This window comes from Hyperoodon ampullatus (genome assembly GCF_949752795.1).
Source record: "Hyperoodon ampullatus genome assembly, contig: scaffold_694, whole genome shotgun sequence".
Taxonomy (NCBI): Eukaryota; Metazoa; Chordata; class Mammalia; order Artiodactyla; family Ziphiidae; genus Hyperoodon; species Hyperoodon ampullatus.
In genome coordinates this window covers 33,390-56,801 of record NW_027640457.1, presented here as the reverse complement: position 1 = coordinate 56,801, position 23,412 = coordinate 33,390, and the positions used below count along the sequence as shown (strand labels likewise).

Here is a 23,412-nt window from a genome sequence, read left to right as displayed (position 1 = left end):
AATGTGACACTTTACATTAGGAGACCCTTAAAGACGACCCATTGAGATGCCTCTCTTTTTCGGATGAGGGAGTGGATTAGGGTCCCAGGGGTGGAGACTTGCTGAAGAGCTCAGCCAGTCAACTTGTTAGGACCCATTAACATTAGTGATGATGTAACTTGAGGTTTATCCCCTCTAATTGCAACGTACTTCTCAACCTCATTCGACTGCTCATTTCGTATCCCCAAGCCCGCCTTATTTATAAATGCTCAAGGAAAATAAACGACTGTCCATACGGTGACATCGTGTCAAAGCTAACCAGTGAGCTCTGGAGGCTCAGTCTGGCCCTGCTCTAAGTCTTTTATATGATGTGGGGGAAGTCACCCAACTGTACTCTGACTCCGTTTTCCCACCTGAGAATCCCTCCTTGCCTCTGCATTTACTTGAAAAGACCTTGCTATTCACAACGCTCATGGCCAATCGAAAATATGACATTTTTCAATCAACTTAAAAAAAAACCTGAAGTATGACCTTGGGGTGGAGTTTGGAGCCCACAGATCTCACAGTCTCTGGCTAAAACAGAAAATGCCCTGATACATACCTTTTGCAAAAAAAAAAAAAAAAAAAAAAAAAAAAAGATGTACAATTGAAAAGGAGGAGAAGGAAAAGTGGGATGAGTCTAAAGTAAAAACACTAAACTAAAAGCTCATCCCTAATACTTTTAAAAATGTGCGTTTTTTTTTTCTGAATAGGAGTGTAAGGGACGGTCACCCTGTTGGAATATCTGGTCCTGTAGTAACAGCCTCCTGTCTGCAGATTTTTTTTTTTTCCTTCGGTACGCGGGCCTCTCACTGTTGTGGCCTCTCCCGTTGTGGAGCACAGGTTCCGGACACACAGGCTCAGCGGCCATGGATCACAGGCCCAGCCGCTCCGCGGCATGTGGGATCTTCCCAGACCGGGGCACGAACCCATGTCCCCTGCATCGGCAGGCAGACTCTCAACCACTGCGCCACCAGGGAAGCCCTGTCTGCAGGTTTGAGACCACACCTGGAACACAGATCCCGGCTCCAGGCGCTAACACAGTGGGCTGGCATCGTGGCTGCATGGATTTCTGCCCAGCTGGGTCCAAGGTCTATGCAACAGGAAAGTCCCCGCAGAGCCTGCCCAGGTCCCGGCCAGCCCAGCGCCGGCTCCTCCTTTCCCTCTGAAATGTGGAAGCAGCTGTCAGCAGCCTGGGCCTGTGCATTCACACTGCTGGCATGAAAACAGGCAGCTGAGTTGAGTCAAAAATAACACAGCTGCCGGCCCTGTTCTGGTGGGTTCCCAAGGTGGAGAGAGACGGAGACTCTGAGACACAACCGGTCCCACCCCCCTACCCCCGCCCCCAACGACCCAGGCACTAACTTGAACTCCTGCAGCCACCTGGTCCAAAAAAACATGTGGATGTCATTTTGTTGCTCAAATGTTTCCCATTCGAAAATGGGAAGGCAAGGGCAAAGGCGGTAAACAATTTTCTTAGCTCTGATTTCTCTCCTAGTGCTAAGTCTGCTTCCACATGGCATGAAAGTTCTAGAGTCACTCCCTACTGGAAGAAACGTTCCATGAAGCCAGCACAAAAGCTTTTATTTAATTCGGTCTCATGTCAAAATATTCCATGTCTCTGACCCAAATCTTCCTTTCCCTGCTGTTCGGCTCCAGTGCCCCCTGTGTCCATCTGCATCCTGACCGCAGTGAGGGTCAGGCGTACTGAACCTCCGTGGTCCAGCAAAAAGCCGGGAAGGAGGGGGAGAGAGGGGGTCTCAAGACCACCATCAACCTCCCTTCCTCTTGATAATGTGACGGGCTTCACAGGTTCCACAATGAGGAGTGACAGTCATTGACTTTTGACACCACCTTGACCCCTGATTTTAACCTCTCCCTGATGGAATCAGATTTGTCCAAAGCCTCTTGCTCACGCTGACTTCCTGGCCTCGCATGTCTGGGATGTGGGAGGGCTCCTTAGATCTGTGAGCACGTCCGCACTACCTGCTGAGAACATGCAGTTTGGTTCCTGCATGTCGGCTCTGTGCTGCCAATACCTCCCCATCCCAGTTCTGCAAGAGCCTAATTTATCACCTCCTGGGGGACCGAGAGCAAATCAGGTCGGAATCAGGACCAAGGCTGAAGAGCCAAGTGAAAGATTCATCACGCAGCTGGCCGACGCTCCAGCACTGAGACAGGCCAGTGAAATACACCCATGTGGGCTGCCCTGTTTATTAGAAGCGCTCAGCTTTCTGGAATAAATAGGAGAATCTCCAACAGCAAAGTTAAGTGATTTACAAAGCCCGTTAGAAAAATACTGGTATCTGGGATGCAGAGTCTCTATTTTGGGTCAATTTTTAAAAAACGAAAACAAATTTTCAAGGGCAAGACATCACAGTAGAAGAAAATCCTCTCCTAAGAAAAGACTGAATGGTTTACAGTGATCAAATCTACGTGCTATTTCATGACTCGTGGCCTGGGCCCAAGGAGAGGTTCCCCTGAGGCAGAGGTTGGCCGCACATCCGGAGAACGCAGTGGGCTAGGAGGAGAGATGCCTATGCATTAGTATAAGGCAAGAAGCAGAGTGCCCAAGCCTGGCCATTTCCACAGAGAAAACAGACTTGATGGCCACCTTCCTTCATCAGAGTCACCTTGTGGTAGGCTGTGAGATGGACAAGCCAGCTGGTGTAAGATAGAGACTTGCTTTTAACTGTGACTGGTCCCTTTGGTGCCACCACCTTTCTCTACTACTGGAGATGGCGGGGGAGGGGAGGAGCAGGAAATCCCATTCTGGCTTCAACATCCTGACCCCACCCTTTGCTCAAGCACAGGGTAGACCTCCCCACCACCAGGGGTGAGTCTTGGGCGGCGGCTACCTGCCAAGTGACAAGAACCACACCACGGGGTCCCCGAAGACGTTTCCCTGTCACACACTCTTGTCTTACGGCTGCTGGCGTCAGACTCCCAGGGATGTGCCTGGGCCAAAGGTGGTCTCGGAGTCAAAAGGATGGGCTGCCAGGTAGTCTTTATACTCCCCGTCAATCAGGTTGGCGGCGTTGTTCCGGGCAAACCAGCAGTCCACCTGCTCTTCCCCGTTGTAGATTTTCCTCTGCTTCCACACCACTGGGACCTGGTGTCCTTTTACCTCGAGGATGGCCTCAGACTTCTCACCTGTCTCAGGGACGGAAAGATGGGCAGGGTTCTTGCTGAGCCCGGTGAGTCTGGCCTCCTGGTTCAGGAACTGACCTGAGAGGACAAAAGAGACATCAGGTCTAGGTCAAGTGCGAGCAACGTGGTTGAACAAAATCTAACTTCAATTCGGGCACCGATGGCCAGCAAATACATGGGTGTGACCCAGAGGAAGGGGATGCATGACATCAGAGCAGTGACTGTGGTCCTCGGCTGGAGTCTCCCAGAGGTGCTCCGTCTTTTCCAGTGTCCGGGGAGGGTGTGGGGAGGAGAGATCTGAGTGTATTGGTAGTGGCCTCCACTTCTGGAAGCTACCACGGGAAAGATGCCCAACCCACAAAAAGAGGTGCCTAGCCTCCTACTGAGATGGGAGGATGAGATGCGGGCAAATAACGAGGGAAGAAGGGTCCGGTCTTCCCCGCTCTCCTCCCTCTGGAGGACCCCTCCCATGTGTGCACTCAGTGGGTGTGCACTGGGCGGAAGGTGTGGAAAGCAGGGTCAGAATCCTCCAGGTCGAGTGAGGGCATTGCCAAGGCCAAAGGGACAGCAGTCTGCGTCTGGGAGAGGAGCTTCCCAGGCAAGCTGCACAGAGATGCGTCCAGCTCGAGTGCCAGGAAATCCTGCTTTCTAAACCGAGCCCTGGCAGTGGCTCCCTCTTTACTTGTGGGAAAAACGCCCACATGAAATTGCACGTGGAGGGAAGCCAGGCAGAGTGGGCTGCCCGAGGTTCCCAGCCATGGGGGTGCCGCCCGGGGAGGGGCCATGCATCTCCCACCTGGTGCTGGGCCATGGGATGTGTTTGCATCCTCTCCCTGAGAGCAAAGAACCAGACCTGGAGAGAAGGACTCCTCATTTCTTTGCTCCCCTTCCCCAAAGGCCTGTGCGAATTAGTTGATAAGCCCATTCCTATTCTAGAAAAGTGTCAGGAAGCAAGAAGTATACTTTTCACACTAATTCGAAAAGATATGTGCACCCCAACGTTCACAGCAGCATTGTTTACAGTTACCAAGATACAGAAGCAACCTAAGTGTCCATCAACTAACAAGTGGATAAAGAAGATGTGGTACACAGTGGAATATTACTCAGCCATGAAAAAGAATGAAATTTTGCCATTTGCAGCAACATGGATGGACTTGGAGTGCATTATGCTAAGGGAAATAAGTCCAGAGAAAGACAAATACTGTATGATATCACTTATATATGTGGAATCTAAAAAATACAACAAACTAGTGAATATAACAAAAAAAAAAGCAGAGTCACAGACATAAAGAACAAACTAGTGGTTACCAGGGGGGAGGGGGAAGGGGCAAGAGAGGGGTGAGGGAGTGGGAGGCACAAACTATTGGTGTAAGACAGGCTCAAGGATGTGTTGTACAACACGGGGAATATGGCCAGTATTTTGAAGTAACTGTATATGGAGTGTAACCTTTAAAAATTGTATTTAAAAAAAGCAAAAAGAAAAATTGGCCATGTGCTAAAAAAAAAAGAAAAAGAAATAGACTTTTCATGAGCTACATAAAGACCACATTCCTGTGGAAACTCTCAACCAAGTAAAGATACGGGCAGCATCAGCTTCATTTTGGGAAACTGAGTTCTGTGCTGTGAGCCAGCGTGGAGAGCAGCCACCTACCTAACAGGCCATGGCAGTTGCCAGAAAGGCCTTGGCCATTGGCGACATAGAAGCCCAGGTGGTTTCGCTGGTAGGGGGCTGGCTTTTTGTAGAGGTGGAGGAGGATGACGAAGGCCACGTTGCCCTGGATGGCGATGGTGACCTTGGCATTGGCGGACACTGACACCTCCAGCCCCTGGCTCCCCACGGCTGCGCTCTGGTTGCAGGGGAGGACCAGCCTGTCCCCACCATCCACGATGACTCTGGTGGGCGTGATCTCCAGGTAGGACCTCTCAGGCTTGTTGACGAGGATGGTGATGGTGCGGAAGTAAGTGCGCTGTTTCTTGTGGCCGTTTGGGGGAGCGGGGGCCCCGATCAACTCTCCGTTCACCGTCACGCCTTGAAGGCGGGGGGGAAGAGAGCAGTGGTTAGAAAAACTACCCCCACTTTCACGAGAGGGCTTCTCATCAGAATTTCCTTCCTCTCTTGTACCTCTAGAACCAAGAACTTCCTCTCACACATAGGGACCACTCAGTGCCCACTGAATGAAGGAAGGAAGGAACGAATGCATGAAGGTCTGAGTGATTTCTAACCAATGTCCTGGGTAGGAGAAGCTGATGTAGGTTTGGGTGAAAATATCATAAAAAGGGGGTTGACATATACACACTACTATATATAAAATAGATAACTAATAAGAACCTGCTGTATAGCACAGGGAATTCTACTCAATACTCTGTAATGACCTATATGGGAAAAGAGTCTAAAAAAAGAGTGGATATCTGTATAAGCATAACTGATTCACTTTGCTGTACACCTGAAACCAACATAACATTGTAAATCTACTATATGCCAATAAAAATTTAAAAGTGAAAAAAATAATAATAAATAAAAATTCTAAAAAAGGGGGTTGACATGTTCGTCTGCTTTCATTCCAGTGTCTGGTTATAGTTCCCAAAACTCTTGTGTGGCCCTGACACAGTATTTTCTTACCCATCAGTTTCCACTGCTCCTGATTTGGAGACCCTGGGGTACCACTGAGCAGTGGGGTAGAATGCGAAGATTAGGATTTTTTTTTTCACTCCCAAAACTCAAGTTCTTTCACTTTCTAGGCAGAACTCACCAGAGTCCGCATGATCAGAGACCAGCCTCAGGATGTGCCCGGGCTGTCCATCGATGTTGAAACAGACCGTGAGGTTGCTCAAGGGGAAATCCACAACAAAATGGGGGTCTCCATCCGCTGCCAGAACAGGTTGAGAACGGAAGAGAAAAAGAAAGAAAAGACATTTATTGGGCACCTTCTCTGTGTAAGCACTCTTTTTCTATTTTCTCATGAGTTATCGACTTAACCCTGTCAACAACGGATCCTCCATGTCTACGTGAGGAAGGTGACCGGGAGGTGAAGTGATGCGCCAGTTACGCAGTCAGTTCGTGGAAAGTAAATATTTGAATGCAGGTCCCCTAAATTCAAATATGATGCTCCTGTCACCACACTGCAGTCAAACGTAGACAACTGAACTTTAGAGGGAAGCGGTGCATCACCCTACACTCCCCATGACTACGGAGCTCACATTCTTCAATTCCCTGTGTGGCTTCCGCTAATCACTTTCTTTCCCCTTTGCCCTCCCCAGTGAAGAGATGTGGATGAGAACTTCCTGTCCTGTGACCAGAGTGCCTTGGCCCTTGAGTCATTCACAGCGCCAGATGGACACAGCCCTTGCATGAGTAGGAATGACCAAGCCCAGTTTAGGGCTGGTGAGAAGTAAAGGACACAGAGTCCATGGGAGGTCAGGTGGTGCAGCCAGCGATGACCGTGGCAATCCCTCCTCTGGGTCCTACTGCCTTTACTGCTCTCAAATTTGTGTCCGCGGGTAAGACCACAAAGTTTATCTGGCCCCTGTTCCTTACCCATTCTCTTCATTTTTGCCTCTGCTAAAGATTGTCTGTTGTCTTGCCTCTTACTGTACAGACAAAATATTTCCCAAGAGTCTACGTCAATTCTCTTTTCTCGCGAGATTGGAGGGTTAGTTTCTCTCTAATTTGTACACCAAACACAATGTGTTCCTGAATTCCTCTCTACTTTATGTATACATGTATGTATACGCATTTGTATATGGTGGGGGGGTATGTGCCAGGAGTTCAGTGTTTTCAAGCTACAAGCCAATTAGTGTTCTTGGTGGAACTGCTGAAACACCCTCTCTGTCCCCAGCGTGACTCAGAAGGGCCTTTGGAAGAATCTGGTTCAACTCACTGTAAAGTGCCTCAAGCACCCAGTGAATGGCAACTTAATAAAGAAATACAAGGTACTGGTCTTTTGTAGATGAAAAAAATAACACCCATTCAAGATAAAAGTCCATGTTTTTGGCACTCTGTGGGTACAAATATAACTACGTGACAGTTCTCTGAGAGTTTCTTGTGCTCATACCATATTATTTCTACTCAAATCTTCCAAATCCCTTTATAAGGAAAGATGCTGCCTGCTCCAAAAAAGAGAGGAGAGGTCTGGAAGTCATTACTCCATGCTGCATCCAAGAGGAAAGTTTTCCTGCATTCCATAAAGCATGTGTGTTCAAAGGAAGGACACGCTACCCATTGGAGACCACGTGTTTCCCCTCCCCAGAGCTAATCTCCAGGTTGTCCTGGGCTATGTGAACCTGCACGCCCAGCACATCGGCAGCAAGGCAATAAGAAAGACTTACAAAGGCAGATGTGTACATTTGAAGAATAAAACCCAGCCCTTGTGTCCTTATTCCATCCGGATTTTTATTATAATCCCAGGATGATGGCCAAGGGAAATTTTAGGGTATTGTTATCTGTTCTTCCCTTCTAAAGCCAAGGATCATGAAAATAATAAAATAATAATGTTTAAAAACCTTGCATTGTCACAGATATTTGTAACACCAGAAGCTAGGAGCAAGCATACTTCAGATCTCTAAAAACAAACGTCTTTCCAGCTCAATCATGACGCATGTGTAGCTCTGTCCATCCACCCTTCTATCAGGGCTCCTGCCAGGCTCCTCAGGACTGTGTTACCCATGGGGTTTATGTGATGGTTTAATGACGATCCTGGTTTTGAGAACTGCCCCACGCTGCCGGTTTGCACTAAATAAATATGGGTCCTCACATGTCGTCCTATGAGCTGATGTTCTAACCGGCTTCGGGAAATTCCTGGTCATCCGCTTCCTAAACATTTCAACTCTCAAAACACACACCAGCACATTCTTTCCTTTACCTGAGGTTTTGGAGACTTTAATCCTTGGGTTGTATGGTTTCTTGAGAGCTGGTCCTGGAGAGGAGAAGGAAGAGATCCACCACCGTTATTCATTAAAGAGGAGGAAGTGAGAGGTACAGAGGGCTGAGAGGAGTCAAGTACAGCTCTCAGATACGTTTGTGACAATTTAAACACATCTCTTTTAAAGGAGGCTCTTGGCCTCGCAACACAAAGTGAAGGTGTAAACAACGAGGCGTAACTATTTTATTCCTTTATAAATTAGATAATATTCTTCTTGTCTGTGATTTCTGTGTATATAATAGGAGAAAATATTCTATCATTCTTAAGGTATCGTTATGGGGGAGGGGGGAAAGCAAAGTTGTTTAATGGGGACAGAGTTTCAGGTTTGCAAGATGAAAAAGTTCTGGAGATCTGTTTCACAACGATGGGAATATACTTGACACTACTGAACTGTACACGTAAAAGTGGTTACGATGGGAATATACTTGACACTACTGAACTACACACTTAAAAATGGTTACGATATAGAGAACAGACTGGTGGTTGCCAGGGGGCAGGGGGTTGGGGGAGGGATGGAGCGGGAGGTTGAGGTTAGCAGATGTAAGCTTGTATATAGAGAATGGATAAACAACAAAGCCCTACTGTACAGCACAGAGAACTATATTCAGTATTCTCTGATAAACCATAATGGGAAAGAATATTACAAAAAAAGAATATAACTGAATCACTTTTCTGTACAGCAGAAATTAATGCAACACTGTAAAGCAAGTATACTTCAGTTAAAAAAAAAGAATGGAAAAAATGGTTATGATGGTAAATGTTACATTATGTGTTTTTTGCAAAATAGCAATTTAAAACAACCAAAAATATACAAGAATGTAAAAGAAAAAGATAATGCGATAATCCAGGTCTATAGCCATGTGTGTAAGTACAATTCACAAAGCAGCAGGCAAAAATAAACACTCAATTAAAGAATAACCTAAAAGTAAATTACTTTCTGTCAATAAAATTAATATCTTATTTCAAATTGTCTCTATGCTCCTCTTAACTGATTTTTGCCCCCCAGAAAATGAAGATCACAGTATCTCAATGATTTTTTTTGGGTTTTTTTGTGCGGTACACGGGCCTCTCACTGTTGTGGCCTCTCCCGTTGTGGAGCACAGGCTCCGGACATGCAGGCTCAGCGGCCATGGCTCACGGGCCCAGCCGCTCCGCGGCATGTGGGATCTTCCCAGACCGGGGCACGAACCCGTGTCCCCTGCATCGGCAGGCGGACTCTCAACCACTGCGCCACCAGAGAAGCCCTGAATGTTTTTTAAGCGCCCCCTTCTCCAACTAGTCCCTGGTCAGCCAGACACAGACAGAATCAGGCTGACCACAAAGGAGGAACGACATCTCAGTCTGAATGGCTGCTTTGAGGAGGCTTAGATTGTCACAGACACTCAAAAAAATCATAAAATTAAAACTAAAAAATCATCTTCAGGGAAATCCTATGTCTAACAAGCCTTCTGAGCAATCAGTCAGTTATTCCCTCATCTGTGTTCCTGGCCCTCTGAGTCTCATGTCATTTGAGATTGCTCTCTCCTGAAGCTGTTGAGATTTGAGTTGCTGACACTGAATCAAGATGTTAATCAAAAAGCCATCTTCCCGGGATGTGGCGTGGATCTTGTAACAACATCATGCAACTTACTTTTCATCCTTTTCATCAGAACAAATATTGTACTAGTTTTGCCAAGACAAGTTCCACTCTTTCTAAAAAGGCAACATATCACTTTTTCACCCCTACATCATGTCTGAACTTTTCAATAAATTTCTAGTTCTACACTCCTCATGGGAAAGGGTATCTCACATGTGTAGAACACTTATTATATACCAAGGCCTCTACACATTTAATCCTTGCAACAACCTTTCAGGGAAGATACTACTATCTACGTTTTACAAGTGAGGGAATGGAAGCTCAGAGACGTTCAGAAACCTGCCCCAAGCCACACAGCTGGCTAGGAGGAGCCATGAGCTGAAACTCTGTCTGGATCCTAACTGTGTGCTCTCCCTGCCATGCCCAGGTGATTCTCAGAGTTGAGGATATGAGGATCAACTGAGGCCCAGGGTTAATGTCAGTCCCCTCACCTGAGGACGTGGGCACCTGACAGGAAGTTAAGAAAAATGTCACACATAAAAAAGTGCTGTTTTCCATAAACAGATATTACTGAGAATATAACCCTCTGCTTTGGTTGAATTACTTTTCCTGTCCTTTTCCCATTCTTGGTGCTACTAATTTCCCCTGACAAATGGCACTGAGACAGAAAACAAGAATTTTGTGTTTAAACTCTGGATTCTCTTGAGAATCCAGAACTTAGTTCCTCCTATATAGTAAAATCTATAATAAAATAAAATTTTATTTAATTCTAAACAAAATCATTAAAATTAAAAAAATAAAACTTTAATTTAGAAAATTATAAGTAAAATTAATAAAATATGAGTACATAAAATATATAATAAAATTTCATTTCATTTTCTCTATAAAATATTTTGTTTTCTCAGGAAAATAATATCAAGCATATGCATAAAATAACAGGATTGAAGTACTTAAAATATAGAAAGGCATTTAAAAATGAGTATTTGTTTACTTGTCTGTTCATCCCTGTGCCTCCAAGAATGCCTGGTTCACGGGAGGCACTCAATATTGATGATTTATCGATAGACTGACTTTACTTTCTCGAATTTCTCTATAGAGATTCATGGTTTATGACAACACAAACACAAGCTAAGCCACTCTCTGAAGGCTAGGAGCTGCAGGTAGAGAACACTGTTTATAAGAATTATAATACGAGAAAATAAAACAGACGACCTTGGCCTGAAAAGGAGCCAGAAGGGCCATCCCGAGAGTGCCCTTACCTGGCTGCAGGTGGGCGCCCCTCAGGCTCTGCATCACCGTTTCGGGCCCTGTGGCTGCCGACATGCCGTAGGCGTCCTCCGGGGTCTCTGTCCGCGGTGCTGACTTGAGCGTCATGGAGGTGAACGGAGCGAGGAAGCGATGGTTCACGGCCAGAGCCTGTACCTCCTGCCTCAGCTGCTCCCTCTCGGGCTCCTCGTCACTCTGCAGCCAGGAACTCAGCAGCTCCTTCAGGGCCAGGTAGCTCCAGAGACGCTCCAGGTGGTTGGGGTCCTCCTGGCCACCCGCCTTGGGCCTGGGGCTCCCCGGGACGTCGTTCCCCATCCGCCGGGGTTCCACAGGCACATCCTTCTTGAGTACGACGAACTTCTTACTGTTGCTGGCCGTGACCTCCACGTGCAAGCGGTCCATCTCCCTGTCCACCAGCTTCCCTGCGATGATGATCTCCGAGCCATTGAAGTAGTTGGGGAACAGGGTCCTGGTGGCATGCTCTACCAAGCCGGGTGGATAATCCACGCGGATGTCTGAGAGAAGCGGGGTCCTGATCTCATCGTAGAACCTGGAGAGGAGGAACAGAGAGGGAGAATCGGGGCCTGCACTAGCTGCAGGCGGGTCACGTCCTCGAGGAAATCACAGGCTGTCTGGGGGAGGGGGCGGATCTGATCTTAGAAGCGACCAAGTCCAACATTCCACCCAGCAGAACATCTCAGACAGGAGGCCGTGCAGCCGTAGCTTGAACACCACGGATGACGGAGAACTCACTATCTCACAAGCTCCCTCGCCGTTTGCCAGACTTAAATTCTGGTTTCCTCTTCACCCCAGAACATAACACAGTCAGCGACCACTTTCAACTGGCCATTATGCGTCAACATAAAAACACGATCATTGTAACTAGCAGGCAAGGTGGAGCTGACGCTACCTATCCCACCTCCCTCTCAGGGTGGAATTAGAGTAAACACAGGCATAACTTGTTTTATTGCACTTCAAAGACCTAGCATTTTTTCGCAAAATGAAGGTTTGTGGCAATCCTGCATTGTCAGATGATAGTTAGCCTTTTTTAGCAATAAAGTATTTTTCAATTAAGGTATGTACATGACACTATTGCATGCTTAATAGACTACAGTGTGATGTAAACATAACTTTTATGTGCACTGTTATAGCAATCCACCTGTGGGACTCGCTTTATTGCAATATTTGCTTTATCACTGTGGTCTGGAACTGACCTGCAGTATCTCTGAGGTGCGTCTTGAGATGAGGAAGTGCTCTGAAGTGTCAGGAAGACAGTTATAACCATAAGAGCTAACGGAGCACCTAACCTGTGAAAGCCGTCCTGCCAATACTTCACGTAGGTTTTCTCCTTAAATTCTATCATCTGACCAGAATCCTCATTTCACAGCTGGGGAGACTGAGGCAGTCTTAAAGCCTCAAGTCACAAGTCAGGACCAGAACGTGAACCCAGATCCACCCAGTTTCAAGACCCATGGCGATGTCTCCCATGAAAGGAGTGATGATCAGACTCGGGGTCTGGCCTCACGTCCGAGCCTCCCAGTGAGCCTGCCCCCCGCCCCGAGGACACAGACAAGACCCACGGACCCGATGAGCTGGGCGCGGGCGTCGTGGTCCTCATGGACGCGCCGTGTGAGCCCACAGTTCTCCAGGGACAGCTTCTCCAGCAGCCTGAAGTCCACGTCAGCCCCGATGCCCACGGTGAAGATGCAGACCCGGCCCCGGGCGGCCTCCCTGGTGTTGTTGAGGATCTTCAGGGTGTGGGTCTCCCCGGCGGTGGGCTTCCCGTCTGTCAGGAAGATGACCAGGGACACGCTGCGGTCCTCGATGTCGTTGTGGGCCACGAAGTCGTTGAGAAGCCTGATGCCCGTCTGCAGGGCCCCGTTAATATCCGTGCCTGCGGGACATAGAACAGGACACCTGAGGAGTCTTGCCACCTCCTTTACCTGGACACACCTTCTCGGGCCCCTCATGGGCACCCGCAGCAGTGACGCATGGGGAAAGCACCCGCCTGCATTCACGGGGTGACTCCATGTCACAAAGACTGCTAGAAACTTGGCAAATGGCTAGGAACAGCAGAGAATTCTATAACCTTGTCCTGAAGGTGTCTGATGGCACATCAGCTTAGGCGACTCCACTCCCTTAGTGTGAACGGTTTCTACCTCCTTTTTGGAGAATCGCTTTGGAAAGGGAAGGAGGGTGCTGGGTGCAGGAATTCAGAGAAAGCAAGCGTCCCAGAGGGAAGGGGACGGCACAGAATGAGGAGGTGGGGATGTGGAGACCATCGCGGCGACCTCACTTGTGTCCTGGGGCTGGAGGATGCTGACTAAAGCACTCACCCTTTTTTTTTTATTGCTGTCGTTGTCTTTCCTGCTTCCTGCCCCTTCAGGATCACCCCTGCTTGTCAGGACCCCACCAAGCGAAGGCTTTCAAGTTTACACCTCCTACCCCTGCCGTTTCTAATTCAGACACGCTTGTCATTGCAGCTCTGATTAAAGTCAGGGGACAGTGTCTGTGGGAGGTGCTGGACAGGTATTTTGCTTGGGAGATGGAGAGACGGATGGTTGGTGGAAGTCAAAACTGCCAACTAATGTGAGGTTTCTGGATTAGCTAAGAATTTCATTCAAACTCTGCTGCTGCTGGTCTACCATCGCCAAGAAAAACTGAGAGTTCTTACTGCAGCCATGAATACTTACTTCCTTTTTCTGACTCCATTGGGTTTTTTTTTTAATGGCCTATTGACATACCAAAAATTTCATGCATTTTGGTCACTAGGGATTTTTTTCTTTTTTTGCCAAGCTGCATGGGTATGCAGGATCTTAGTTCCCTGACCAGATATCCATCCCATGCCCCCTGCAGAGGAAGTGCGGATTCTTAACCACTGGACCACAAGGGAAGTCCCAAATATTTCATCTATTTTAAGTACACAATTAATGAATTTTAGTAAATTTATGAAGTTGTGTACCCATCACCACAATCCATTCCCCTGACTGGAGTGATTTTTATCTCCCTGCAAAAGGTACCATATTTGAGTGAACCAGACAATTTTCCCCACTGCTTCACATCCTCCAGAATTTCTGGCTAAAATACATATGACTATGACTGTGCAAACACATTGATAATTCGTTCTAAGATGTACACATGGCCCGAACGTAAGGGAAAGTTACAGCTGGAACAGTATTTAACATTTCTTTGGGTTCACTCACTTGCCTTTCTGAATGCCCAGCCTAGTTTCACGCTGCCCCTGGATATGTGGGCATGAAGCAAAAGGCAGGTGGTTTATTTTCTCTTTAACCTAGAACGTAACGATGATGCCAATTCTCTCACTGCATTTTAAAGCCCAGTAGAGCCCAGGCAAAGGATGCACTTAGCTTTTCTTACATGAGACACCAAAGCACAGCACGGCTTGTCATTGAACATCCGTTAAGTTGGGGCATCTCCCGCACACTTAACAACGGGGGGGCTTTCTTCCCAGGGAGCTGCCCCAACCATTCCGCCGAGAGCTCCCCCAGGGTCATCAAAGGACCCAAGTGCACCAGCAAGAGGGACCACTTGGGTAAAATGGCCGTATCTGACACCTAGAGAGGACTTCCTATGTGCAGCCACTGTTCTAAGTACTTTAAATATTTTAACGCATCTCATCCTGATAACAAGTCCATTATTATCCTCGCTTTACAGATGAGGAAACTGAAGTATAGGGAGGTTAAATGACTCATAGCTGGTAGAGCTGGATGCAAATCCAGACAGTCTGGCTTCAGAATCTATGCTCATCTCCTGAAATGACACTTTTCTGAGAGAAGTAGATTAATTTTCTGTTCACCTGCAGAGGTTGGGACAATGAAGTACCAAGAAAAAATAAAGGAACCAATAAGGTTTCTATGGTTTAGATTCCAAAAGACACACAACTGTTTTCTAGAGCTTTATCTCCACCTCCCACACACAAAGGATTCTCATAGTAAGCTGTACCATTAAAATAATTTAAATAATTTTAATGCATATTCTTTGAGTATGCACTGTAGGTCAGGAGCTATGACAGGAAACAGGGGCTAAACAAAGATGAAGGAGAGTTTCTTCCCTCAAAGCCTTGGCCATCTTGTCAACTTCCTGCTGTAGATCATCACTATAATATTAAATATAACCTTTCATTTCTCCTATCAACCAGTAAAACAGTAACTAGATCGTGTTGCTGTAGAGACTGGTAGGAAATCCCATTTGTAAGTCGAAATTCCATCCAAACAAGATCAAGTTCCAAATGAAGTTCATTTGGGAAACCAGAACTTTGCCTTGGATGGAAAATAATAAATATATGAGCAATGAGAAACTCAGATGGAAGAGGATGGACAGAAATGGGTGTTTTCTATGTTTCCAGGTATCCAAAGCAGAATTATCTGAGACACCCAGGAGATGGTGTCTCTACGGGGGCCTTTAAGAAAGGTGTCAAAGGGTCAGGTTCAGGTCCAATAAACACTCCAATACTGAGCACCTGCCACGCATTCATTGTCCTAGTGATGGATGTAACAGCAGAAGTCAGCTCTGTGTCCAGGGTTGAAGGAACTCACATCGAGCACGGGTGGTAACACACTGTTCTGACTCTCTAACCTTAGAGTCCTTTACAGCCTTTTCCCGCATCTGAGTACTTACCTCATCACGACCCTCCAGCCAAGTGTGCAAAACCTCAGAGTCCTCCCCTTTCCACCCAGAGCACCGCCCAGGCCACCTGGGGTCCAAGGGATCTAACGGATCAGGAGGGCAGCTTCATCTGCTGCTTCCTAAGGTGCTCATATTCAAACACACAAAACACTGAATCATCCATTTGGCTTTCATTCCCCACCCCAAAAAACAATTTACAAAAAGAGCTGCATTGTCTGGGATCCGTGAGATAAACCAGGAAAGGCTCCAAAACCTATCAGGTATTTCCCCCACCTAACTTACTTGACCATCTTAGTTTGGGGCCTGGAAGAGGAGAGACAAGCTCCTGGGAAAGCTCTCCCCTGTTATCTCCTTTCCTGTGATCAGCGCCAGCTTTCAAATCCTCGTCTCTGGGCAGAAAGTTAGCTACTCACGTATCCCGTCGAGGCGAATGGGCAAAGCAGGATGCACGTTTACCTCCGGTCGGTGACATGTGGTGAATGTAGACTTTGCCGTCTCTGATATTGTTGGGAGTAACTGACACCAAATGGTCCTTCCACACTTTGACCCGGTTGGAAAATCCAATGATATTGAAACGGTCCTGGGGTCGGAGGTCATGCAGAATCGTGAAAAGGGCATCTTTGGTCTAGGCAAACACAAAAGCAAAACCAGTCATGTCTGAGCGCATGAGTCCACGCATCCCCTGGCTTGGAAACTGCACACCAGGGACAATCTCAGGGTTAAAATTAAGTGCCTGTTACATAAAGGGACTCGGATAAATGTCAAGGAACTTTGTCACCTAGCTGGAAAAAAACCCAGCATTAATATGCTACAATTTTATATAAGACACGAATGGGTGTTTCATATATGAACCATCATGTCTGCTGGAATCCACAGTGCATCAAGCCTCTGTATCTTTCACCGCTGCTATTCTCTAGACCTGGAATGTTCTTCCTTACTGCCTCATGCCCCTGTTTCATCTGACAAGCCCCTTGTCATTCAAAACCCAGCTAACATGCTGTATTCTCTATTTGCAACATTTTCTAGCTCCTCTAAAGAGAGCGCACATCTTCTCTCCTGTAGGCTAGCACTGTCCTCAACATACTCACATAGAAAAGTGCGTATTACCCGTCATGACTACAGTCTGCTTCATGCCTCTTTCCCTTCCTCCAGTGTCAGCTCTCTGAAGGCAGGTGCATCTATTTTCTTATCACCCAGAGCAGAGAACTCCTGACACATAGGAGGCGCTAGAGAGAAGTTCAGAGGATGAAAGAATGCATGGACACTTCATGAGTTATAGATGAAGAGTACGAATAATAAATACCACTGGAATTTAAAAGAGAACGAAGCACTGCAGGCTGGAGTGATGTGAGAAGGTGTCACAGAGAAGGGGGAATTGAGGATGAGACTCAAAGGAACTGGGTAACTTGAGAGACGAGGGAGGGCATCCCGAAAAGAAACAAAGGAGGTCAGAGAGACGGCTGGAGGAAAGCAGAGAGGTGACACAGGTGAGTTCCGGAGATGCTGAGCGAATGAAAGGTGTGCAGGTAAGTCAGACGTGACTTGTGGAAAGAGGAAAGAAACCATCGGAAACTGCGAACGGAAAAGCTCCAGGACTGCAAACGAAGCAACCAACAAAGGATTAATCTCCACAATATACAAACAGCTCATGCAGCTCTATATCAAAAAACAAACAACCCAATCAAAAAAATGGGCAGAAGATCTAAATAGACATTTCTCCAAAGAAGACATACAAATGACCAAAAAGCACATGAAAAGATTCTCAACATCACTAATTATTAGAGAAATGCAAATCAAAACTACAATAAGGTATCACCTCACACCAGTCAGAATGGCTATCGTCAAAAAATCTACAAACAATAAATGCTGGAGAGGGTATGGACAAAAGGGAACCCTCTTACACTGTTGGTGGGAATGTAAATCGGTACAAGCACTATGGAGAACAGTATGGAGGTTCCTTAAAAAACTAAAAATAGAGTTACCATGTGATCCTACAATCCCACTCCCAGGCATATATCTGGGGAAAACCATAATTCGAAAAGATACACACACCCCAATGTTCACTACAGTGAAACTTACAATAACAAAGACATAGAAGCAACCTAAATGTCCATCAACAGAGGAATGGATAAAGAAGGTGCGGTACATATATACAATAGAATATTACTCAGCCATAAAAAAGAATGAAATGATGCCATTTGCAGCAACATGGATGGACCTAGAGACTGTCTTACTGAGTGAAGTAAGTCAGACAACTATCATGTGATATTGCTTATATGTGGAATCTAAAAAAAGGGTACAAATGAACTTACCTACAAAACAGAAATAGTTACAGATGTAGAAAACAAACTTATGGTTACCAAGGGGGAAAAGGGGGGAAGTGATAAATTAGGAGATTAGGATTAACAAATACACACTACTATATATAAAATAGATAATAAGGACCTACTGTATAGCACAGGGAACTCCACTCAATACTCTGTAATAACCTAGATGGGAAAAGAATCTGAAAAAGAATAGATGTATGTGTATGTATAACTGATTCACTTTGCTGTACACCTAAAACTAACACAACATTGTAAATCAACTATACACTAATAAAAATTTTTTTTAAAAAAGAAAAAAGAAAAGCTCCAGGAGCCTGGACAAGAGTTTCCAAAACAATCAACTCGATATTGTGAGCACGCACTGCCTTCTCTAAACAGCATTATTGCTAGACATTGAAAGAGATGTGGCATATGAGGTATGAGGTAGGGGATGCTCATTACATAATTGCCATGTACTGTCATTGCCATGACCTCTGCTACCTTTCACAGGGGTGAAAAGCACTTCACTGTAAGGGCAGGAGGGCTGAGGTTCACCCTGGATCCATCACTTACTACCTGTGTGGCCCTGACAGATAAAGACAAAGAAATACTATATGGTATCACTTACACATGGAATCTAAAAACAGAACAAAACCCAAACTCATAGAAAAAGCGATCAGACTTGTGGTTACCAGAGGCACCAGGTGGGGGCTGAGGGAATTGGATAAAGGTGGTCAAAAGGTCCAGACTTCCAGTTACGAGATAAATAAGTCCTGGGGATGTAATGTACAACGTGACGACTACAGTTAACACCGCTGTGTGGTCTATTTAAAAGTTGTTATGAGAGAAAATCTGAAGAGTTATCATCACAAGGAAAAAAAAGCATTTTTGATCTATATGAGATGAGGGGTGTTCACTAAACCTATTGTGGTAATCGTTTCACAATAAGTCAAACCATTATGCTGTGCGCCTAAACATACACAGTGCTGAATATGAACTGTATTTCAATACAACTGGGGGGAAAAGATTAAATGACAAAAAATTAATGGCCCCATTCTCTGAGATCCTCTCTCAGCACACACATCTATTCTGCACTTATCATACTGCATTATCGTTATTTCCTCAAGCCCTTTCCCACCTCAGGACCTCTTCACCTGCTGTTCCCTGTGTCTGGAATGCTCTTCCCTACAGTCTGCATGACCGCTGGCCCCTCCTCATCCTTTAGTTCCGGGCTCACTCGTTTCTCTGTCCTCTCAAGCCCGGCATCCTTTTCTCTGCCTTCACAGCATCGATAGAGAGCATGTCATTACATATTTGTGCATTTACTTGACTGTCCAACTCAGCTCCACGCCTCCGAGAGCAGGAGCTTTTCTCTGTGCCATCTCTCCTGTGTCACACCCAGCTGTGCCCGGCCACACGGCAGAGTCTTGATACATTTTTCCAGAAAAGAGTGAATGGTGAATGAACTGTCCATCTGTCACGCTAGACTCCACAAGGCAGCTGTCCCCTTGCTCCTCCTCACCCTCCCAATACAACAGTTGGCACATTGTGGGCTGTCAGTGTGTCAGTAAATATCTGTTGAATGAGTAATTGAGACAGAAAGAAGGAGAGAGGGGGGAATTCTATGGCGTGAATACAAAGGAAGTAAGAGAGACACAGCCCCCATCCTTGAGAAGCTAAGACAGGGAACACTGAGAAGGATGACGTGCAGGAAACAAGAGCTGAATGATGGATAGCATTAAAGCAGAAATAAATAGATCAGATCATGACAATACACAGATGTGGGTGGAGCGCCCTGAGCACTGATGCTGACGGAATTCCTGGAAGCTTGCCTCACCTTGACCCCTCATCCTTCCTTCCACTCAGAGCCAACACAAGCCCAGCATGAGCAAAGATGGGCTCGGCGTCATTCTCAGTCCAAGAGTCTAGACCTCTGGGAAGTCTGAAGGTCCACAACTGGGAGGTGACAGATGGGACCACAGCAAGCGGCGGCCATCCCTGAGACGACACAGTTTGGAGCCCGACACTAAGGCAGGCACTTGGAAATGTTCCCGCTTCTGGGGCTCAGAGCTGGCTGGGCACCCCAGGGTGCAGGCTGGACCTGGGGAAACTTGTTAGAGGGCTGCCGTTTGTTTAGCTGCTGGCATCCTTAGGGTTCCTTAAATAGCATGCTAAAGGCCTCGAGAGGGGCTGGCCTGGCTCCCTTGCTGATTTTTTCCCCATTGTGATGGATGCTCTGCTTTAGGAATAGTCCTACGAGCCTCTCCACCCTCCTCCCCTGAGCTCAGCAACGACGGGTTTCTTATGACCTTGTAAGGCCACAGCTGTAACTTATCCTTATGTGCACCAGGGCAGGCAGACCCGTGGGCTCCCAGTGGCTCTATTTCCAATTGCCTTAGAACCTTTGGTCTCCAAGTCCTCATCCCAAGAGACCTGGGCAGAAGGTGCCTGGAGCCACCATCATCCGTTAACCCTTTCCGAGCTCCGACCGTCTCCTTAGATGGCGGGTGGCCTGGGGAGCTCTGCGTTCTGTAAAAGGCTGAACAGGCAGGAGGAAGGTAAGGGTCCAGATAGAAGAGTAAACATGAGGGGGCTTCAGCTGAGACTTCTGCACCCTGCGTTTATACGCTGAAGATGAACAGAAACCCGGTCAGACTTTTTCCAAGAGTACAGCCCAGAAAACAGGGTAAGCGCAGTCCAGAAAGATCAGAGAAAGCCCAGAAAGGCAGAGAATGTACAATCCAAGCTGGTTTGAAGGCCTGAGCTACCCTGAAGGCACCAATTGATCAGACCCACTCCCTGTGGGTCCCAGAGGGCAACCTGCAAAGACCAGTCTGTACATGTAATGAGAAGGGCTCCTTATGACATTCCAGGTTGTGTTTGGACTGAAGAAAGATACAAAAGGTACACAGATACAATGAATAGAGGAAAAACTTCTTATTTTTCAGATAGTGAAGAAACACCTTGGCCTGGAAGGAGCATTTAGACAAGATTCCTTTTAATCTGGGCCACGTAGAATCACAGAGAACAGGGATGAGTCCCTGCTTGAAACTATTCCATGGTGAGGAATCCTTCTTCTTTTTTTTTCCCTGAATTTACTTATTTATTTTTTATTTTTGGCCGTGTTGGGTCTTCGTTGCTGCGAGTTGCGGTGAGCAGGGGCTACTCTTTGTTGCGGTGCGCAGGCTTCTCATTGCAGTGGCTTCTCTTGTGGTGGAGCACGGGCTCTAGGTACGGGGGCATGTGGGATCTTCCTGGACCAGGGCTTGAACCCATGTCCCCTGCACTGGCAGACAGATTCTTAACCACTGCGCCACCAGGGAAGCCCAGAATCCTTCTTCTTATAGGTACTTTCCTTGGGTGGAAAGGAGGGGAAAGAAGTCTTTCCTTTGAAAACTGTCTTAGGAGTTAATTCCAGAGCTGCCTTTGGTTTATTATTCAGTAAGCCTTTTCATCTCTGTCCATTTAAATTCTTTCAGGAACAAGGCGCATGTGAATAAATAAAGACGAGCTCTCGGTTTCAGATCCTCTATTCATTCAACATGGTTGGTGATGGTCCCTCTTGCTCAAGTGGGTCTTCAGGAAGCGGAACTCTGTAGGCTTCCCTGATGGTGTCTGCGGAAAGGCGCAGGGCTGGGCCCCGGGAGGTACAGCCCCCTTTTCCCCCTTCACGAGGGCTGCTCCCGGGGAAGGGAGTGTGTGCGGGCAGCTCTGTCCTGCGGGCTCCGGGCCCTGCATTAAGCCGTCCTACAGACAAGGGATGGCCCTTCCTTCCCCCTCCATGCAAAGCTAAGCCTGAGCAGCTGGAGGCTCTCGGCAGAGCCTCGCGGGGGTGAGCACCCCCTGTGCTGACCACTGTGTCGTGAACAACTCTTAGACATCCCCCAGGAGACAAGCATCGTGCAATCACGCCCTCAGGCTGACCCATCAGTGGAGCCCATGGAAAACCCAGCTGCCTGCCCACTCCATCGGGGTGCCCGCTGACGCAGCTTTCCTCAGACACTTCTGTGTCCCTGCCAAACCACACTCACCAGCAACTAACTCTGACACAAAAGGCTTCTGTGCCACAGACCCTGGGTTGTGACATCACAGAGGAAATCCAAGTTCAAGGGTACTAGATACTAGCCACGCCATGCTTTTCCGCAGAACGGACTTGCTGTGCTCCGAAGCAGTCCTACCACTTGCCTTGTTCTAAAATGTTTCCCGGGGAGCTGACCTCTTCTCTTTCCTGGGTCCACACACTCCTTCTGGATGAACCCGAGAGAAAAGCATCTATGATTTTTCTCATCAAAAACAAAAGAAATCTAAGACCTTCTAAGTCTTGCTTGAGCCATGAAAGAGAATCATAATCTGCAGATACATACCCTGCAAACAGCCCTAAGTTTCTGAGAGGTAATATTGGGGAGTGGAATACACCAAATAGGAACTGGGCACAGATGGGCCTTCTCCCTTCCCAGGTGGGTGGAGATAAGGGACACGGGTGGGGACCAGAGGGAAGTGTGTGCAGCTCATCCTCCTGTGAGCTGCAGTCCCTCCTGATGCCAGCAGGGGGACCCCGCTGTGCCCAGGACTGGCAATGGAGTCCTTCCAATGGAAGGACAGACAGAAATAAAAAACAGTCTGTTATCCCATCAAAGTTTGCAACATTAGGTGCTCCCTGCACCCTCAAACCACCTGTCTAAGCCGGCACTGAGGAGGACGGAGATGCCCACCATCCCGGCCTCTCTCTGTGCCCTCTGAAGGCATACACCCCACGTCACCCTGGGGTCAAGGTCACGGCTAAGACCAGAGCAGCCACAACAAGCCAGCTGGATGCTGCCAGTCCCTGGGCAACAGTTATGCTTCAGTGGCAGTATTCCAAGACCATGGCATTTCACACGGATTCTGCAAAAGGCAGCACAACCTTACATGGACATGCTACAGGTCTTTCAATGATTTGAAGGGAAGTTTTCCGAAATTGTATCGAGACTGACCCACCAAGTAACTGGGTTTTTAAAAAAAAAAAATCCCAATTTTAGGAGCAAGGCAATAAATTGAGTGAGAAAGACCATTTCTCCATAATATATTTGTCTATATCATTGTTACACTTTCCAAAGAATCTAGCAACAGATTGATTTCAGAGAAGAACCTGAAATATTAAAAATGTTACCCCACTGATGACAGTATAGGCACAGTTCAAGAGGTTATGTAAACTCATAAAGGAAAACAGTGATGACACAAAGCCTGGTGCCCTCCTGTCTCTTCTCTGCCGTAAATAGCTCCTGAAATGGAACACATTATATAATTTGTATTAAAAATAAAAACTTTAAACTGTAATAAAAGAAACATAAACCATCAAAATGTGTCTCTGTCCAATATGAGGAATCTTGTTGAAAGAAACTAAAACTATTTTTCTCCTGGCCAAAGTGTTCCTTTTAGAGAAAGAGCAGAAACTCAGAAGCTTTCTTTATATAATTGGAAAGTTGGGGATAGAAGTCATCATATTTTCCAATATTTTAAAACAGTTTAGTAAGTGCTAAATATTAACTTG

General features: G+C 46.8%; 1 protein-coding gene across 1 annotated transcript in view; it reads right to left on the bottom strand.

The window, feature by feature from the left end:
- Nucleotides 1-2,956: 2,956 nt before the first annotated feature.
- Nucleotides 2,957-23,412, bottom strand: part of ITIH5 (inter-alpha-trypsin inhibitor heavy chain 5) — a gene marked incomplete at its 3' end in the record, with an annotated part of 53,573 nt that continues 33,117 nt past the window's right edge. Inside the window, exons 6-12 of the mRNA XM_079728716.1 lie at nt 16,033-16,201; nt 12,514-12,823; nt 10,923-11,479; nt 8,028-8,081; nt 5,919-6,035; nt 4,820-5,197; nt 2,957-3,246 (exon numbers count right to left, since the gene is read on the bottom strand). Of these exons, the coding sequence (XP_079584842.1) occupies nt 2,957-3,246; nt 4,820-5,197; nt 5,919-6,035; nt 8,028-8,081; nt 10,923-11,479; nt 12,514-12,823; nt 16,033-16,201 (1,875 nt within the window). The remainder of the gene's footprint in view (nt 3,247-4,819; nt 5,198-5,918; nt 6,036-8,027; nt 8,082-10,922; nt 11,480-12,513; nt 12,824-16,032; nt 16,202-23,412) is intronic.